General features: G+C 32.8%; 3 protein-coding genes across 10 annotated transcripts in view; 1 reads left to right on the forward strand and 2 right to left on the reverse strand.

Annotated features, from left to right (window-relative positions):
• Positions 1-48: 48 nt before the first annotated feature.
• On the reverse strand, positions 49-1,263 carry LOC122636682 (PRKR-interacting protein 1 homolog). Its single transcript, XM_043828200.1, has 3 exons — positions 871-1,263; positions 621-800; positions 49-513 (listed from the first exon to the last, which is right to left on the reverse strand). Exons 1-3 carry the CDS (start codon positions 967-969, stop codon positions 67-69), a joined length of 726 nt encoding a protein of 241 aa, XP_043684135.1. The 5' UTR covers positions 970-1,263; the 3' UTR covers positions 49-66.
• A 151-nt stretch (positions 1,264-1,414) lies between these two features.
• Positions 1,415-4,561, reverse strand: LOC122636661 (26S proteasome non-ATPase regulatory subunit 2). The gene is made up of 4 exons (XM_043828144.1): positions 4,364-4,561; positions 3,547-4,277; positions 1,899-3,469; positions 1,415-1,809 (listed from the first exon to the last, which is right to left on the reverse strand). The coding sequence occupies exons 1-4, from the start codon at positions 4,439-4,441 to the stop codon at positions 1,508-1,510; spliced, it is 2,682 nt and encodes an 893-aa protein (XP_043684079.1). The 5' UTR covers positions 4,442-4,561; the 3' UTR covers positions 1,415-1,507.
• Positions 4,562-5,360: 799 nt separating this feature from the next.
• LOC122636654 (titin homolog) overlaps positions 5,361-19,822 on the forward strand; it is a 33,962-nt gene continuing 19,500 nt past the window's right edge. For 3 of the 8 annotated variants that reach the window (XM_043828130.1, XM_043828129.1, XM_043828126.1), the window contains exon 1: positions 15,314-19,550. In XM_043828130.1, coding sequence (XP_043684065.1) covers positions 16,332-19,550 — 3,219 coding nt within the window. In that variant the 5' untranslated portion in view covers positions 15,314-16,331. Of the gene's footprint in view, positions 5,492-15,312; positions 19,551-19,822 lie in introns of those variants that run through there. The other 5 variants (XM_043828125.1, XM_043828124.1, XM_043828128.1 and 2 more) reach the window with 3 other exon arrangements.

The following is a 19,822-nucleotide window of genomic DNA, read 5'->3' on the forward strand; positions in this document are numbered from 1 at the left end:
TCTTATTATGCTTTACTTTGTTTCATATATATTATATCATTTGAATACATAATATATATTTTTATCTTATTTATCTTCCTTTGTCTCTTTTTTCATGGATTCATTTGATACATTAGTTGTATTATTTTTTTGATCTTGTTCTACTTCTGTAGAAGTTGTATCATTTATAGCATCCTTACATGTAATATCAGACTCATCTTTATTATTTTTTACTTGTTTTAATTGTTCTGTCTCTGTATGAATTGTGTTTTTTATAGTCTCTTTATCGCAACTAACATCAGACTGTACTTCAGTTTCATTAGTTTCTTCTGCCGAATCACTGTCCTCTGTCTCGCTGTGTAGAGTATCGCTATTTTCTTTATTGTTGTTTTCAACGTTTGTACTTTTCATTTTTTTCTTCCCTTTCATCTTTTGTTTCCTTTTTAATCTCTTGGCTCGTTTCTTTGCAGTTGCTTCCTCCGCCAGTTTTCTATTTTGTTCTAATTTCTCATGATATTGAGCGTCCAAAAGTTCCTACAATTTACATTAAAAATTATTAAAATTTTTAAAGGATAAAAAAAGTAAATCCTGAATAAGTATTATGAACAAATCTAATTGATAATAATTAATGAAATATTTACCTTATGACCTTTCTCTTGGATAAACTTTTGTCTCGCATATTCTTTACGACGCAAATGTCTGTATACATGAAATTCTCCGCTGCCGGCACCAGCACTACTACCCATTACATTTCGAACAAATTCTGGTACTGTTGGTGTATTTTTAGGTTTAGGTCGTTCTGGTAATACAATAGGTTTATCCTTACCAATAAAAAAATAAATTATTAGAAATCATAAAAATATATATTATTATATATAATTATATACTTACTGGATTTTTCATCAACTTCATTAATTTTAATCTTTGCAAATCCACAGCTGTTTTAGCAACTATTGGCTTCTCTTCTTCCTTTTCTTTTTTATTACTCATATTGTTGGAAATAAAATAACAATAATAGGAATGTTATTCACATGTAATTATTAGTAATCAAACAATCAAAATATTTATAAATCTTTGGTAGGTTACGTTAACGGACAGACTATCGCACGTCAGAATTTTTCTTACTTTATTAAGAATATTTCATGTCCGATAAAAAATATATCAATAAAATTATTTCTATTATAATTGTGAATATTTTAATGACGTAAAGAAAGTATTAATATATAACGCACTATTATAATAATCGGTAAAATGGTAATAATTTTTAGAAGCAACGATTTGTAGGTTATGTATCATTAGCTTTTATTGTTTTGAGAACTGTTGCGCCATCTGACACCATATATCTTAACTAACACTCTAATCTATCTCTTACATAATCTAAATTATATCTTTTAATTTTACAGCTTTTACATTTTAAGGATTCATAAATGACATGACATTTTCATTGCTTTTATTCCTTATAATATCTTGTTTTAGAAAAAAATACAATAAGAGGTACATTCGGAGGATGAAATATATAATAATAAATCTAGGGTACAAAATCTGGATTTTTTCTTAATATAACAAATCCTTCCATAATAGGAGTTAATGGTATATATTCTTCAGTAGCAAGTTCAGCTCTTTCGCCATATGCTAATAGTACAGGAGTCGTATGTGTTTGAAAACCGGTTATTGTTTTAGGTTTACCTGCTTGACCTACGACATCGACCGCGAGTCCTACTCGTACCGGTACAGCTAAAGGATTTAAAACTTCATCAAATGTAACAAGCATCCTTGGTTGCATTGCAGCTGCCAATGTATATAAGAGATAATGCGATCTCCCAAGAATAACTGCAATGAATATATACAAGTAATTAAAATAAAAAAAATATATTAATTTTAATTGATGCTATATTGCTATAAGCAATGGAAAAACTCACTGTTTTTGACATCAAGGAAACCAATCAACGTAGCAAGGAGACCTGCTAATGCAACAGGACTTAATAATTGTCTATCGCTATGATATGGAGATAATGTTAAAGTCCCCTTTCCAAGATGCGTTAAACCTTGCGATATACGGACCATAAATAAATTATTTGGATCTTTCGAATGGAACAATGCTAATTGTCTCAACATAGCTGCTAATCTTGCATTATTTGTCCCAGCTCCAACTAATCCCATTGCGAATATTGCATTGTGTGCTACTTCTGGATCGCTGTCGTGTGAAAATTTAGATAACGTATCTAATATATTTAATTTTGGATTAGAAACAGATATAAGCCCTAAAGCAAGTGGTACAGATCTTCGAATGACCGGCTCACAATATCTCAATAAGTGGCCGAATGTTCTATATGCCATTTCTGCTCCTATTTCTTCTCCCATTGCAATCAATGCGATTCCAAGAACAGCAATTGCTTGTCGGGAGCTAAGATCTTTTTCTTTTTCTTCTTTTTTTTCTTCCTTTTTATCCTTATCTTTGCGATCATTTTTATCTTCTTTCTCATTTGCTGGCTCATAATGTTCGGAACATATATGTAGGAGATGTTGTATTTTTAGGACATTTCCTGTTCCTGCGTACGCACATACTTCAACGAGTGTTGTAGACATCGATCTAAATGGTTCCGGTACAACCTCTAATGCTGCAATTATTGTTTCCGCAGCTTCTTGTTTCCCTAAGAAACATAATCCTAATCCTAGAGGTAAGAAACGTGCATAAGTGTCTTTAAGATCACTTTCTGATTTTTCCATTAACGTATGCATTATCGTAGTTGTAACGTAAGCGTTACAAGATCCAACTGCAACCATTCCTAAAGCAAGGCCAGCTACGCCTATGACTTCCCAACTCGATTTTGGATCGCTGAGAACAGGTGTAAGCAAACATAATACTGTTTCCCTGTTAGAACCAGCATAAGCTAATCCAAGACCTACAATCGCACCGATTCTCATCGTGTTACTGCTGTGTAAAACGTAATCAGAAAGAAGAGCCAAAGCAGGATCACATTCGTTTCTTACGCCACAATTTACGATACCACAGGCCAAAAGTGCTCCAGATTTAATATAATCTTCCGAAGAGTAAAGGTATTTGTCGATCGGCGTTAATCCGCCATCAACATCCCATAATAAAATCAAACCCAGAGACGCAGTCGCGCTGAGCATTCCATGCTCTTTATTTTTGTATAACCACTTATTTCCATCTTCGATTAATAATTTGTCTTGTCCAAATGCAGCATTTACAAAACCATTGACAAAGCTTGCAGCTAGATTTTGTCTTGCAGAATCTACTTGTCCACCTCCGAATGGCGGCCGACAATTTTCCAAATGTGATTTGTATACGTCCTCCGGTGTCTTGGGTTCTGTTATATCTAGTTCACGTGCCAAGTTAAGGAAGTGATTATTCAATTGCGAATTGGACATTATTTCTACTAAGTCGTCGTATTCTACGGTGGATTCATTAAGATCTAAGAAAATCTGTTGGCGGCCCAACATGAAAGCTAATTGTCTTTGGACAGATCTGAAAAGATACGTAAGATACGATATGAAATAGATACTTTATATTCGCCATTGTTTAATATATTTTTTTCTACTTACAGATCTGTACATTTGGTGAAAATGTCTTCAACAAGCGGTAAATTATTAAGCTGCATTGCAAGCCTAACTGCTTGAGGATATTGGCCAAATTTTCTATACAATTTTGCAGCCGTTTGAAGCAGAGTACTATTTTCAGGATCTGCGACATAAGGTATACAACTAGTAAGGTAAAGACAAACTCTTTGATATGCACTTTCATCTACATATTGCTCCAATAAATCCAGCCTTTCAATTTCCATTAGCAAATCGCAAGCTTCGGTTTCCGCATTGTGTGCCATATTATAAGGTACAATTTCATGTACCAAAGCAATTAATTTTTCACTCATAGTTTCCGCATCAGCTCCAGCAATTTCATCCCATTCGCCGGCTAATTCGCCCGACAAGTGTCTAACATATTCGTGTCCCCATTCTCCTATAGACAAAGCTGATCCCGTGAGTCTGTATTTTAAACATTCTCTTCCTTCTCCCATGGTCATAGCCAAAACGGAAATAATATCTGAACATAATTCTTTTAATTTGGGATTAGCCATTTTATCATAAATTTTCTTCATGGTATCGTAATGAGGTCTCATAAATTTAAGAGGCTTTGGTACGCTTGTCATAGACGTTGTAGATGCACGTATCTGTGTTCTTAATAATTCCAACGCAAATTGATGTAATTTTTGACTGGGATCTTGTAATACTTCTACCAAATAAGTTAATTCCTCTTGTAAGAGCTTATCCTCTTCGGTCTAGGAAAAAAAATATAATTTATCACATCGCCATCAATTAACTATAGTTATAGAAAACTACTTTTCCGTTAATATCATTTACTCACTAATTCACTCTTTTCATCCTCCTTCTCATTTTTAAGATCCTTAGATGGCTTAGCCTCGACTTTCGTACTTTCTGGCATCTTGTCTTAACTAATTTTTTTTTTAATCTCAAGAAAAAAATCTTACGATCTTGATATTCCTTACAAATTCTATGGTTAATCAGACCACAGAAGTGATCTGCGCACACTGAATCATGAGTTTCAATGTTTGCTAGTCACCATGATCTTGAACGCCTCTACGATGATAACGATGAACTTTAATATCAAAACTGTTTTACCATCAAGAGTTTATCAAGAGTATACATATTTTATTAACTTATAAACAATATTATTTAAATTAAAAAATATGTATATATAAAAAGAAAAAGATTGATAGAATTCTTAAACTGATTCCAACTAAAAATAATATGATTATGCACGTACAGGTAGCGATAAAAAAAAAAAAAAAAAGAAAAATGAATTACGAAGTTGAAAAAAAACCGCGCGAAATAAGAATCGATCTTTCTTCACTTTTTTAATTCGATCGCACGATGAGAAAAACAAAAAGAAACAAAAACCAAGCAAGTGATTAATAAAACAATGATGATCGAAGAATGAAAAAATAGAAAGATAAGGAAACAAAAACGATTGAATTTGTCGAGAATGAAATGAAAATTCGCGGTAAAATGTGACGTTAAAGAGGGCGCTAAAGCGCAAGCGTTTTCTGATTTGTTATTCGCGGTTGTCAAGGTGACGTAGAGTCGACGCCAATGGAGGCGGGAACGTCAGACGTCGCGATGCACCTGTGACGTGCAAATCGCCGTTGGTGGAGCGGCGTTAAGCCGTTATCCCCGAAATAAATCGAAACGCGCCCGCGCGTGTGTGTATGTGTGTATGTGTATGACTGTACGCGTGTGATGCTTATTTATTTATTTATTTTATTTATTTATTTAATTGATCAATTAATTATTTATTTTTTTACATATTCTTCTTCTTCGAAGATACCAAGGTCGAACTCCTACGTGAATTATTTTGTAACAGTGTGAGAAAATATTTCGATGGAACATTATAGTGAGACATTTTCTTATCGCTATTATGGTGATCGATATTCGTGAAAAGAAAAAACCGATCGAGAGAGGAGATATGTGAGTGGTGAGTTATTTAGCGATTTTTTATTTCTGATTCTTTGTTTCTAATTTCTAAGAAAAAACGAACGAATCTGTTTGTTCGAAGAATAAAATCGTTCGATATGTGAAGTATGTTTCGTGTTACTCGATAGGTTATGCGTGTACTATCGTTCGATATTTCAATAAAAACAATAATTATATGATACTAATACAAAAAATATCATATTTTTTTTCAATAGATTTGTGCGTGTGCATAAAGATATCGTATCGTTTGATATAAATTTTCTTCATCGATTCAATGTAATATCGATCATTAATATCGATCGATAATTCCAATTATTTTTGTTCTTCAACGATTAACGTTGTTGGTCTCGAAGTAAACCGCGAAAATTTGAGATTATCGAATCGATCGGAATGAACGATGAATTTTTTTTTTCTTTCTCTTTTTGATAAATTTCTTAATTAATTAATTGATATTTATTTATATATTGGTTTGATTGTAATATTTATTCTGTTTTTTCTTTTTTTTTTGTTTTCTTTTTTTCTTCTTTTTTTAAGAAGAATAAGATTTTCGTATGCGAGTTATAAGTTCCGGTTTTCATAGCCCCGATAAAACGGCAACACGTTTATCGGCGTTGTTGCAAGGTTTGCTTTTATTCAGGGGCTGTAGACATAATGAAATTCTCTCACGAAACGCATATACTTGAACAACGTGCGTGTTCTTCGTAGCTAGTCGTCGGATATTTCGTTAAGTCGCTTAGATGTACCTAGAACGATCGAAGATAAACAGAAAAATATTGCAAAGTGTATGTTCTCCATCATTCGACATATATCAATATTATCGAATAAATTTTTTTTTCTTCTACTTTAAATTTATTGTCTTTCTTTTTTAACAAAATCAGACGCATAAAATTACTCAGAATTTTTTTGATTGATTTAATATATATATATATATATTTTCTTGATTATTTTTTATTAAATAAGTATAGAAGAAAAAGAGAGAGAGAGAGAGAGAGAGAGAGAGAGAGATATGATATATAAATATGAATAAATGAGATTATAAATAATTAAGAATAAAAATAATCGAAATTTTGTATTTTCTTAACAATTGAATACAATTTTTCTTTAGATTTAAATATATAAATGTAAGAAAAATAAAAAAGAAAAAGAAAATTCGTTATAAAGTAATAGATACGTTAATGATTAGAATCAAGGATAAGGATGATTGCACTAGTATCAAGTTCGAAACTATGCGAATTAGAATGTTATATTTTACTAAATAGGGCTTCGTTGTTTCGTCGATACTGCAGTTAGTAACCATCTTTGATAGTACATATCCTATCTATTAGTGGCTTTATATAAAAAAAAAGGAAGAAAAAGAATATATATGTATAAACTAACTAAGTATATAAAATAGATATACAAAGAATAAAAAATAGATATAATCTTATAAAAATTGAAACAAAAACTTTCAAAATATATATTAAAATATATTTGAAAGGACTAAAAAAAAAAAGAACTAATTTTTATTTATTTATTTTTCTTTTTTATTAAAAAATTCATAAAGCCAAAAACGTTCATTCACTGAATGATATTTTGGTTACGTTCCTAAAGTAATATCTATGTATGCATGTATATATCCAATCGAAATATCAATTTTGATGTATTTTCTTTTTTTTCTTTTATTTAAAAAATTGATACATCGAGAAGATGCATTTACTGAATGACATTTTGCTTACTTTAAATGAAGTAATATGTATGTATATATTTACGTATATGTGTACATAATTGTATATTTATGTTCGTTCAATCGGAGTATACATATATGGAATGCATGCATATTCGTTCTGGGTATTGAATGCCTGCGGCTTTTATATGTGTGTGTGTGTATATATATATATATATAGACAGATATATATATATATATCTCCTCTTTTCCATGTGCAGAGGGTTATCGATAATCGTGTCAATTTTCCGTGTCACAGGATTCGCCTTATGGGGTCGCGTGTTCACCAAATTGCATTTCTCTGTATCGGCTGTCATGAACCGACACAGAATTCTCAGGTCAACGTCGACATTCGTGAAATTCGATCGATGTTTCTGATTAATATTCGAACGATAGGTCATGATCGTTTCTCATGATATCTAAGCCGACTAATTATCATGTTTGATTAATATGTTTGATTAATATAACAAATGAAAGATTTTTTCCTAAGAAATTTCTAAGAAACGATTTATTTCCAATTATATCAATCATGTTTGATAAGTCGAGAAAATTTGTTATAGAAAATTAAAATTATTGTTTATCTTTTCTTTCTTCAACATTATTTTATGTATTGTATAATATATCTATTAATTATTTTATATTATACAATTCTATATTATATATATATATATATATAATTATTTATAGATATAATTTCTATAATGATAAAAATAATTTCGTTAATGTAATATCGGACTATACAACAGATTGAAAAGAAATTTCAAGATTTCGAATGAATCTAATTAGTATTAGATTAAAGTCTCTTTTCCAATAATTTATCTTTTCTCAGAGATTATTCGCATTCCTCTCTTTGAACATATTGTGATCTTCGAAAGTAGGTCAACCAAAAGAGATTTCTTTTGGGTACCAAAGCATACCGGTTTTATACCAAGCCAGTTCTTTCCTTTAACAAAGCATTTAACACAAAATTCTTTTCTTGACAGTAGTAATATCTTTCAAGATACAAAATCTATATGTTCTAATTTTTATCTATTTATATTAATGAATAAGTAATATTCAATGGAGTGAAGATTGACATTTAAAATGTTTTAATTTCAAAATATGAATTTTGTAAACAAAAATCAGCTGATCGATCGTACGAGTAAAAAATAGAAAAGTATATACATATAGGTATTATATTTTAGAACTTGAATGATATATTTTCTAATACTTACTAAATCACGATTTTCAAAACACACGCACACAGACATATATAAATATATAAAATGTTAATAATGAATCTACAATCTTATCCCAAAATACAAAACAAACAAATTTGGTTCTTTTATCTCTTTAAATTCCTAATTTCCTTTTTTATCAATTTCTCAATTCTTTTTCTCAATTCTTATTTATCAATTCTTTTTTATCAATAAAAATGATTCATTCAAATATGAGATAAATACGATTCATTAGTATACGGAATGGCTATATTTATATATGATAAATTTTTCCTTCGGGATATGTAAAATAAAAAGAAAAAGAGATTCTTAGAACGACCTTACATTGCTTGACTTTATCGATCGACATGACGTTGCTCGGTTATAGATATGCGTAAATTTATAACAACGGATATATGAATCTTATATGTATCTATGTATCTCATAGTATTTTTACATACATACATTTATATATATATATATATATATGTACATATATACACACACATACACACATACACACATACACACACATATGTATATGTATATCTATATGGGTAAAAGAGACATTTTAATTACAGGAAAGTGAGGTATAGTAGTTCCGAAGAGAAAGCTTCGATATTTCAGGGTCTTCTTAACGTCGATGTAACACCACGACGACGACGACGACGACGACGAAGAGGTCAGGGTACGTCGCTTCGTCTCGGAAGCGCAATTACAAAAGTTTCCCTTTTAACGTTAATTAATAAGAGAGCGCGTCGTACCGTACTTCATTATAGTGCGATCCATTACGAAGATAGCCTCAGCTTCTCTTACTCTTACTCTCTCTCTCTCTCTCTCTCTATCTGTATCTCTATCTCTATCTCTATCTCTCGCTCTTACACACTCTCTTTTAAGTTACTCGAGCTTTCGATCGAAAAGAGTAAGAGAATAAGAGAGAGAGAGAGAGAGAGAGAGAGAGAGAGAGAGAGAGAGAGAGAGAGAGAGAGAAAGAGATAAATGATGGAGAGTCTGAAAAGCAAAAACAATTTTTACCTTCGCATATGTTTAACCTTATTATCCATAAAAATTTGTATTCCCAAGTGTAAAAGATTCATTTTCAATCCTTCTCACGTACAATTGCTAAAGAATCTGTCTGATTAAGGCCTTCGTTTGTGTGCGCGTATGTGTATGTATTTCTTTTTTTTCTTCTTGAATTGGATTAATTGGTTTTCACTCTCGATTTGGAAAAAAGATCGAAGAGATATTTCAGAGTTTCTTTCAGAGATTTAAGGGATCTTTTAGAGGTCTGATTGTAAGAAATCTTTTAGAAAGAGAGAGAGAGAGAGAGAGAGAGAGAGAGAGAGAGAGAGAGAGAGAGAGAGAGAGAGATCATTTCTTAAAGATCTTTTTAGAGATTTCAGAGATGTACAATATTTCTTTAATGTCAATCGTGATTAAGTTTGATTCATGTCTAAGATTTACCTTTATTGAAAAACTTGAATGATAAATCATAGATTAATAAGTTTTGCTATGAGCTTATGTATGTGTGTGTAAGTTTATTTGTGTGGGTGTTGGAAGAGTTATAGAAGAAGGAATAGAAGAGTGAATCATATATTAGACGATTATGGTAAAGAAAGTTGAATCTGATTGACTTATTTAGAATGTTCATGCGAATAATTATTATTTCGAAAGAAATTGAGTATTCTTTATGTTTTCATTTTCTCTTCTTTTCTTCTTTATTTATTTTTTTTTTTTTTTTGAATCTTATCGAAAAGTTCGAGCGTATACTGTTAATATAATATTAACACAGTTAATCTAATAAGACGATCTAATTTCTATTAAAACTAATATTTATTAATCCTTTGAAATCGATATATTAATTAAATAAATATTGAATTATTTCGTGTGAAAAGATTGATAAGAAATTACATTGAAAAAAGAAAAAAGAAGAAAAAAAGAAGAAAATAAAAATGGATTTCATGAACGTAGTCCTTATTAAGCGTATGACACAGAAAGTATAGTAGGAAAGTGTACACACAAAACTGTCTGGTTAATTTCATTCTCGTGAGTTCATGTATACATATATGTACATACATAAGTCTGTCTGCTGTTGAGTAGATTCGTTCTTCTTTCGCCATGGATGACGCAGCCGATCGGTTGCCGGTTCGCCTACAGTTTTCGTGTCATTCGCCATATACGGTTCATCGAAGTCGTGCAAAGCAACACGTCGTTTATTTCTTGAAACTTTCTGTCTCTTTTATATATACATACATACATATATATATATATATATATATATATATATATATATATATATATATATATAATCTTTCTCTCTCTCTTTCTCCCTTTTATTTTATATCTTTCTCTACCCACGCTGTCTCGTTTAACAGACGATTCTTTTTTACCGAACTTACGAAGGCGTGGTGGTTACTTATACTTTCGCTCCCTTTAAGGGGAAGAGCTACTTTGGGATGAACGGTGAAATGATTTGTTCTTTTTCTTTTTTTTTTTTTGTTTGTTTTTTATTTTTCGAAGATGTCCGACGTATGATTCAACGATACTCTCGTGGATATTTATTAGGTCTGTATCTTTATTAGGTCCGTGACACCAGCCGTGTCACGTTTTTTCTTTTCTCCCTTTTTCTTCTATTCCTTTTTCTCCTTTTAATATTATTTTGAGAGAAGCACAAAGCTTCGTTTGAAAATTATTTTCGTTAAATTGCGCTTCATCTTGATGATACATAATTCTCAGAAAGTAAAGTTTTATATGACATTAATTTGCGGAAAACGAAGTTCTCTCTGGAAATAATTTGTGGCGGATAAAGTTTTGTTTGAAAGTGGCTTTAGAAAAATATTGTTTCGTTTGGAAATTATCTTCAAATAATTAAGTTTCATCTGGGAATTATAATTCGTCGAAATTAAAGTTTTATCTGTAATTAATTTCCTAGAAAACGAAATTTCATCCGAAAATAATATTCGTTTGAAAATTATTAAAAAAGAGGAATACAAGTATATATATTAGATTGAAAATAATTATTGGCAAATATGATGGATAATCAATAAATAATATACATCAATCATTTTTCTCTTTCATAAAAAATTCTTTCATCTGAAAAAAAGAAATCTTTCCAAAAAAAAAAAAATCACCATCTTCCTCTCTCTCTCTCTCTCTCTCTCTCTCTCTCTCTCTCTCTCTCTCTCTCTATCTATCTATCTCTTTTTCTTTTTATATTTTCTCTCTAAAATAAGTAAAGATTTCCAAGAAATAAACTTTAGACTTTACATCAACGCACTCGTGAAGATAAGACCGTCAATCTTTTTTATATTTCATCTTCTTCAAAGTTGATCAAGTGGTATGTATTGCTCGTCTCGATGTCATCTCTCTCTCTCTCTCTCTCTCTCTCTCTCTCTCTCTCTCTCTCTCTCTCTTCCTCTCTCTCTCAATCGATTGAATTTACTATGTGCTGTCGCGTGTTCTTCTCTTACGTTATATTTGAGTTGTGTCTGGTTCTTGGTTTGACCCAGTATCGTCGTTGTTATTCCATTACCGTTTCCTTCGTAGTTCCATCTAGTTCGTTCGAGTGGCTACTCGCTTATATAGCTGAGAGGGAACGAGTGTTCTTTCGAGTAGCATCTTGCAGACGTGTATTTAAGAAGTTCTCTCGGATGAGAAAGTAAATTCGAACTCGTTAATTCGATCTATCGCGAACGTCTTAATTTAGTCCTCTTATCTTCAATTTATTCAAATAATTACGAAATATCAAATAAATATACCTGTATATATATATATATATATATATATGTATTCATGCGTGTGTCTGTGTGCATGTGTTCGTATGCGTGCACTTAATTATCTTAATAACTATCGTTTCCTTAATGCCTAATGTCTAAGATTTTTCTCTCTATTTTTTCTTTATTTTTTTTTTTTTTTTTTTTTTTTTTTTTTAATAAAGTGATTTCAGATCATTTAACAAAAAATAATATCTCTCAAATTATATCTGTTGTTTACGATGAAATATGTATTGAAGTATTTGTTGCATGGTTTAACATTGGAAATAGAAACGATATAGAATTATTACAATTTTTCTTTCTTTTTTTTTTCAAGCAGAACCCTGTATTCTTTTTACGATAATATGACAGCTCATAAAAGAGGCCAATTCAGGACGTACCATTTGCATTGACCTTGACGTGACCCTGACCGGAAAAAGAAATCACTTTAAAATAAGAAAAATGTACAAATGTCGGCTGTAAATCGTTTCATTTATTAGATTATTATATGGCTGCCATGATTATTTGTAATTTTTATTTTATTTATTATTAAATAAATATTATATTTATATATTAGAAAAGGTTTCAAATATTCCACACATTTCTGCGTTACGTTATATCATGAAGTTGATTTCTTCATCAAGGACATGTTTATAGCATACCATTTTCTCTCTCTCTCCTTCTCCCTCTTTTCCTCTCTCTCTGTCTTTCTCTTGTTCACTTTGATGATTCAAACGCGTTGTTACGTTTTTAATGCTTCGATAATGCGTTCGGCTACGTCATTAACTTTTCATTATAATCAATTTGCTACACGAACCATACAGACGCCCACGAAAATGAACTCTTATTATTAGTTCGGATTTATTCATTCAAATGACGGCTTTTTACTTAATTTTATGTCTTCTGTTTTTTATTTGGGCGAGGAAGGATGAATGTTGGTGCACTTTTTTGTTTTATTTTCTTGTTTTTTTAAATTTCTTGTGAGAATAATAATTAGGCAATAATAATAATAATAATAATAATAATAATAATAATAATAATAATAATAATAATTTTTATTATGAGATTAAATGTTATTTATTCGAGATATATATATCTTTAGAAAGAAATCTCTCTTATTCCATATTTATCTATATGTATATACATTTATTTCTTTTATTATTTTTATTAATAATAGATTTTGTATACATATATAAAATAAGAAAATAAGAAAAAAATAAAAATGTATCCCTGTATATGTGTTTGCGACTATCAAACCTCACGGCAATAAATGTGTCTGATGTTTTATTTATTATTCAATCGAGTATTTGCAAATTAATTCGATTCGTTGGCAACACGTGACTCATGATGAAAAATTTATGTGAACGATAAAAGTACTCCTTTTGTTTAAAATCAGAAATATATATATATATACATACATTTGTGAAAAGTATGTGTGAAGAATTATATGAACGTTTTCTTTTCTTTTCTTTAAATAAAGAAATATTCTTTGAAATTAAATACAAATATTTAAGATTAATCAATAATATAGATATATACAAATCGAATATAATCCATCATAGATCATCTATTATTTTTAATTATCGCAATAAACAACTTGTCTGATAATAAATAATTCTTTACATTATGAACAAAATCTAAAGACATACTTTTTCGAAGATAAAAACAGGTTGTTCAAGATAAAAATCTGTAATAAATATAATAAAAGATAATAAATCCAATGTTAAAATTATTTCAGTAATGTTGAACGTCGGTGAGATCGTAATCGATCAAAATTCGAGAATATCTCGATTCTCTCGTTATCTATATTATCTTAACAATTACTCGATAAATCGTAGATAAAATCTGAAGAAAAATTTTTTCTTTTGGAGTGAAGTTGAGGAGCGGGATGGTAGCGATAAAAAAAAAAGCTGCTTGACTTAAAAAAAAATCCAGATAATAACATAATTAATTAACCAAACTTATTAGAAATATAACGTGACAAAAGGATCGTGAAAATATTTTTTCGATTGACGTCACGAAAAATGATTCACGATCATTTAAACGAAATTTTGACGTCAGTGAATCGTCATCGATCAAAATTTGAAAAAAAATCTGCGACCTATTTATTTATTATCTAGAGTATTTCATTATCTTCGAATAATTTCGAAAAAATTCAATCACGCTATCTCTTCTTTCCTCTTTCCCTCTCTCCATCTTTGCAGTCTGACTAAAACGTAGAAACGATGGCGACTCCATCGAGAGATGGAGAACGAGGATACCACAAGAAGTGGTAGAAGGGGGAGAGAATGAGAAGATTCGTGATGGTGTACGTCATCGCTCGGTTTACATCGTCGTCGTCGTCGTCGTCGTCGTCGTTGTTATCGTTGTCGTAGTCGTAGTCGTCGTCTTCGTCGTCGTAGTCACGAGGAACCGGTTCCTCCGAGCTTAACTCCCTCACAAATGAATCTCCTCTTCTGTCGTTCTTATAATATCACTTTAAGAAATATCACACGCTGTGGGAAAAATAGAAAATTATTTTCTAAATTTGTTTAAAAAAGTTTTACAAACAATTTTAATATCTCGATACGTGTGTTTGTGTGTGTTTTCGTATGAAGGTGTTTATATTATGAAAAAAAGAAGAAACACACACACACACACACACACACACAGGTGCAGGTATATCTAACAATGAACGAATGTCCATGAAATCGAATGAACAATGAATATATGAATGACACTGAATGAACAAAATATTTATATATGAGAGAAAGGAAGAGAAAGAGAGAGAGAGAGAGAGAGAGAGAGAGAGAGAGAGAGAGAGAGAGAGAGAGATAAATTCATCTATTACTAATTTCTTTCTAATGAAAATCTAAAGACATATATATATATATATACGTATACGTGTTACAAAAAATTTATATAAACAGATTCATATATAGATATATACATATCCTAAATACGTGAAACAGAGAGAGAGAGAGAGAGAGAGAGAGAGAGAGAGAGAGAGAGAGAGAGAGAGAGAGAGAGAGAGAAATATATACATAACTTCTCCTAATCATTCCTACTACGTAAGCAAATACATTCATAACGTAAGATAGAAAGAGAGAAAGAAAGAAAAAGAGAGAGGAAGAAGAAATGAAGTTAGTTCAACTACGAGAAGGAGATAGAGAGATAGAGAGAGAGAGAGAGAGAGAGAGAAAAAGAAAGAAATAGAAAGAAAGATAGAAGATCTTATGCATACAGTATAAACAGACTTATACGTGTTTACGTACGTACAAGTGCGTGAAAAAGACATAGAGAGAGAGAAAGAGAGAGAGAGAGAGAGAGAGAAAGAGAGAGAGAGAGAGAGAAAGAGAGAGAAACAGAAACGTCCCACGCCGAGGTCGAGTAAAGTCTCGAAGGTAGGGAATCGGCGTTCTCCATAAGCTGAAGAGTGAACAGAGAGAGAGTGAGAGAAGAGAGAAGAGAGAAGAGAGAAGAGAGACCTCGTTCAGAAAGAGAGAGAGAGAGAGAATGAGATAGAGAGGTGGAGAGAGTCATCGTGTTTGGTCACTAGGGCCCGCGAGTTGGCCGCAATGCCACATCGACGTGCGATATCGAGCAGAGAACATCAGTGAAACACACGCCTCTTCCTGCGGAACGGAGCTTGGAAAGCAACAAAGAGAGGGAGAGAGAAAAAGAGAGGAAGGAGAACAAGAGGAAGAGACCGGTAGAGAAGAGAAGAGAAGAGAAGAGGAGCAACTAGAGAAAAAGAAAGAAAGAAAACAGTGAGACAGAGATATAACAATAAAGAAACAAGTCAGAGAAGATCTTTTTTATATCTATTTTTTGTTTTTTCGTCTTTTTATACGTAATTCTCGTGGTATCGACAATAGCGTTTCTTTCGAGTAATTAAACTGAACGATTCGTATTGCGATAAAAGCAAATTAAACGTGAAAACAAGTGTGATAAAAAGTAACGTAATTGTCTTTCGCTGATCGAAAAAAAAGAAACAAAAATAAGAAGAGAGAGGGAGAAGAAAAGAGACAGGAATAAAAATATAAAGCGAGCTTTACGAAGTTAGCGAGGCGTAGGTGGAGATAACTGATCTATTTATAGATAATTATCTCAATTGTTTTCGAAATTATTTTCCATAATATCCGAAGGATAGAAGATCGCGATAGATCTAATTAGATCTTGCATAATTACGTATAAATCCAAGTGGTAAGGATGACTATACATCGTAAGAAAGATTCAACGGGGACCGTCCGTGGGACAAAAGATGGCGGCGAAAGGACGATAACGTCATCCAGTCGAAATAATACAGGAGAGATACAGGCATCTACGAGTGTTGTTGAGACAGTGGTATTGTCTTCCAGTAGCGTTCTCGAAGAAGCAAAAAAAACAATTGTAGAGAGCGAATCCAGGAGTAGCATCGTTGAAAGTAGCAATACGAGTCGCGAGGTTATCATGGATTCTAAAGGTAACGTCATACGTGTGATCGAGACAACGTCACCGAAATCGGCAACGAAAAGTTTGACCGAAAGAACCGGGAAAAGTTGTGAGGATTTTATTAACGCAGAAAAGAGTACGACTAAACAACATGGGAAGACGTTTGTACAAGATCAAAGATCCGAAATGTTGTCCTCCTCGACTAGCGAGATACACGAGACGATGGATCATCACGGTGATATCCAAGTGTCCTCGTCAAGTTCGATAGAAACCAGACAAGCTAGCCAAGAATCGAAAGAAGAAATAACGAAGAACGGAGATACCATCAGCAATGTCAAAACGATCAAAGAATCGGCCGAGATGATCGACGATAACGGGAAAATACTGTCGTCTAAGAGTCGAAGCGTCGAAAACGAAACGAAATTTTTACCGGGCGAACAACAACGGGCACGTGTTGTTAAATTTACCGATGATGTCAGGGAGGCAGGTGAAAGTACCGTCCTTGATACCTCGAATAAATCGGGACAGTCTAACGTTTGGGACGGTACATTTGTGCAGGAACGTAGCAAACCGTATAACGTCAGAAAAAATGAAAATATAATGATTGCCAACGTGTTGGACAGTGGAACGATTGACGAAAGAGATGTCGGGACAGGCATTGAAATCACCAACGAGCAAAGTTCGAATACCATGAGAGAGATGTCCTCGATAATTGAGCATACGTCGAAGGACAGTTCGAAATTATTAATCGGTACTGCCGATGTTCGTCGTAAGAAACTTGGTGATTCTGCTTGGGATGGTAGTTTCGTTTATGAGAAACCTAGCGATACGAAAAGAAGAGGTAATATGTCGGACAGCAGTGTTTTTAGGCATAACAATCAGGACGATATAATCGAATCGACGCAAAGAAGTGATTACAAAGAAAAAAGTTTAGATGGTACGTATGAAAAAGAATCGTCTAACGTCGTACATGTTCGTGAAGGTTCGACCGATACATCGAGATTTATCTCGGAAGAGAAAACGAGTAGTTCGAAGGAAAGTCAAATTTATACGGATCAGTCGAAGCTCTTATCGAAAACCAGTGATACCGATAAAAATGTTCAATTAGATAACAAACGAGGTATCGATAAAACCGTTGTTAGAAGAAACGACAAATTACGAGACGTAATTGACGTTCAAGATGTATCTGATGAGCAACAGAGTCTATCGAACATGTCCGAATTCGTGTCGACTTCTTACGTGGTCGAATACGCGAGTTCGAGCGACGCCAAAAACATCGAATTGGTAAGTTCGGTATCGGAAACGATTCACGAGGAAGACGTTGAGAATGTAGGTGTTACAAGATCGTCGTCGATTAAAAAGGATCGAAGTTACAAGCCTGGCGAATCGACCTGGGACGGTAGTTTCGTTTACGAAAGATCACCGAAGTTGGATCCTCGACGAAGACCAGCTGACGAGACGTTTGTGATTCGTGACGTAAGTGAGGATCATTCGATAAACGAAGCTGACATTTCAACGACATCTTACATAGTCGAACATTCCTCGAGTCAACAGAGTTTCACCGATATTAAGGACAGTTCATCATTGGAAACTATTGTTCATCAGAGTCCTCAAAGGTTAATTGGTAAGCCCGGTTCATCCAGTTGGGACGGTACATTTGTTTTCGAGAAACCCGAGGACGTAAAAAGATCATCTAGTAGAAGCGAACAGAAGCAGAAGGTCAGTGATTTATCGAAACGAGGGGAAACTAATGTTAGTATTTCATTGGAGGACAGGCCTAGGAAACACGTGAGCGACGTTACTCTCGATATTCACGATAGAAGAACATCGGAGACATTTAGCGACACGCTAGTTAAGACGAAAAGTCATGACAGTTACTACAGCGACTCGTCCAACCTTGATTTCTCTACTACTTCCGTTGAAACGGTCGTTCAACGAGATGGACAACAACCGGTGACGTCGAGTCAACGAACTATTACGTTCGAAGATCGACCTGAAACTCCCGACACTGGAATAAGACATACTACTGAGAAATCGAAGGAATCATTGCATGTTCAAGATAGAACATATCGACCTAGCAAGCCAGGCTCGTCAACATGGGATGGTTCGTTCGTTTATGAAAAATTGGATGATAGGAAAACGTCAAGTTCGATGATCATGAAGGATAGTAAAGACTTTGTTAGCTCCACCGAAGTAAGAACATCAACGAGTGAAATTGTTAACTCATCGAAAACTATTGAAGATATTACCAGTGATAAGAAACATCTGAAGGAACTTAATGGACCTCAGAGTCCGATCGATAGATCGACTCGACCTTTGAAACCTGGTATCTCAACCTGCGATGATTCTTTTGTTCACGATAAAAATATATCAAGTTCAGACTCGAGAACTTCGGTTACTTTGAAAGATATTTCCGAAGATTTAACCAGTTCAACAAAAGTTAGAACTACTACGAGTGAGATCATCGATTCTATCGATTCCTCGAAGACAGTTCAAGATATTTCTGATGAAAAAAGATTAATCAAAGAATCTAAAGGATTTGAAGATACAGATAAAAGAGCTAAAAGTCCAGAAAAGAAATCAATAGATAGAACGATTCGACCTTCAAAGCCTGGTGCTTCAACCTGGGATGGTTCGTTTGTTTATGAAAAACCTCAGGAGTCTAAAAAGAAGCCAACAGAGATTGAAAAATCTTTATTCTCTTCTCCCGATCAAAAAAAGCCTGTAGATGTCAAGCCAATTTCACGAGCATCTGTTGATCAAGAAATGATCGATAAATCGATCGAAAGAACAACGTTTTCGACTTTTATGGAGGATGTTAGAAATGTCCAGGACATTACCGACGTCACTGATATTACCACGTTCAAATCAGATTTAAAGGATATTAAAAACATCACTGACGTCACCGATGTCACTATGTTCAAGTCTGACGTTCGAGATATCCACGAGGAACATGTCATCAGCGAGTTTATCACGGATATACGCAAGGACATTGTGGTAAGTAATAATAATAATAATAAAAAAAAAAAAAAACAAAGCAAAGCAACCATTTTGATCTCTTAATTATCCTTATATGGTTGGTAATCCTGACCATCAATTTCCGCAAAATATGAGTTAGGTGTGTTAATGAGAAGTATGATGTCATATGTTGTTGAGATAAAAATAAGTATTTGAAATGTCGAAGAGAGTAGGTTGGACATTTGTATAGGATTTACATATATATATATATATATATATATATATATATATATATATACATACACACACAC

The sequence above is a fragment of the Vespula pensylvanica genome, chromosome 23 (genome assembly GCF_014466175.1).
Source record: "Vespula pensylvanica isolate Volc-1 chromosome 23, ASM1446617v1, whole genome shotgun sequence".
In the NCBI taxonomy this organism is placed as follows: domain Eukaryota; kingdom Metazoa; phylum Arthropoda; class Insecta; order Hymenoptera; family Vespidae; genus Vespula; species Vespula pensylvanica.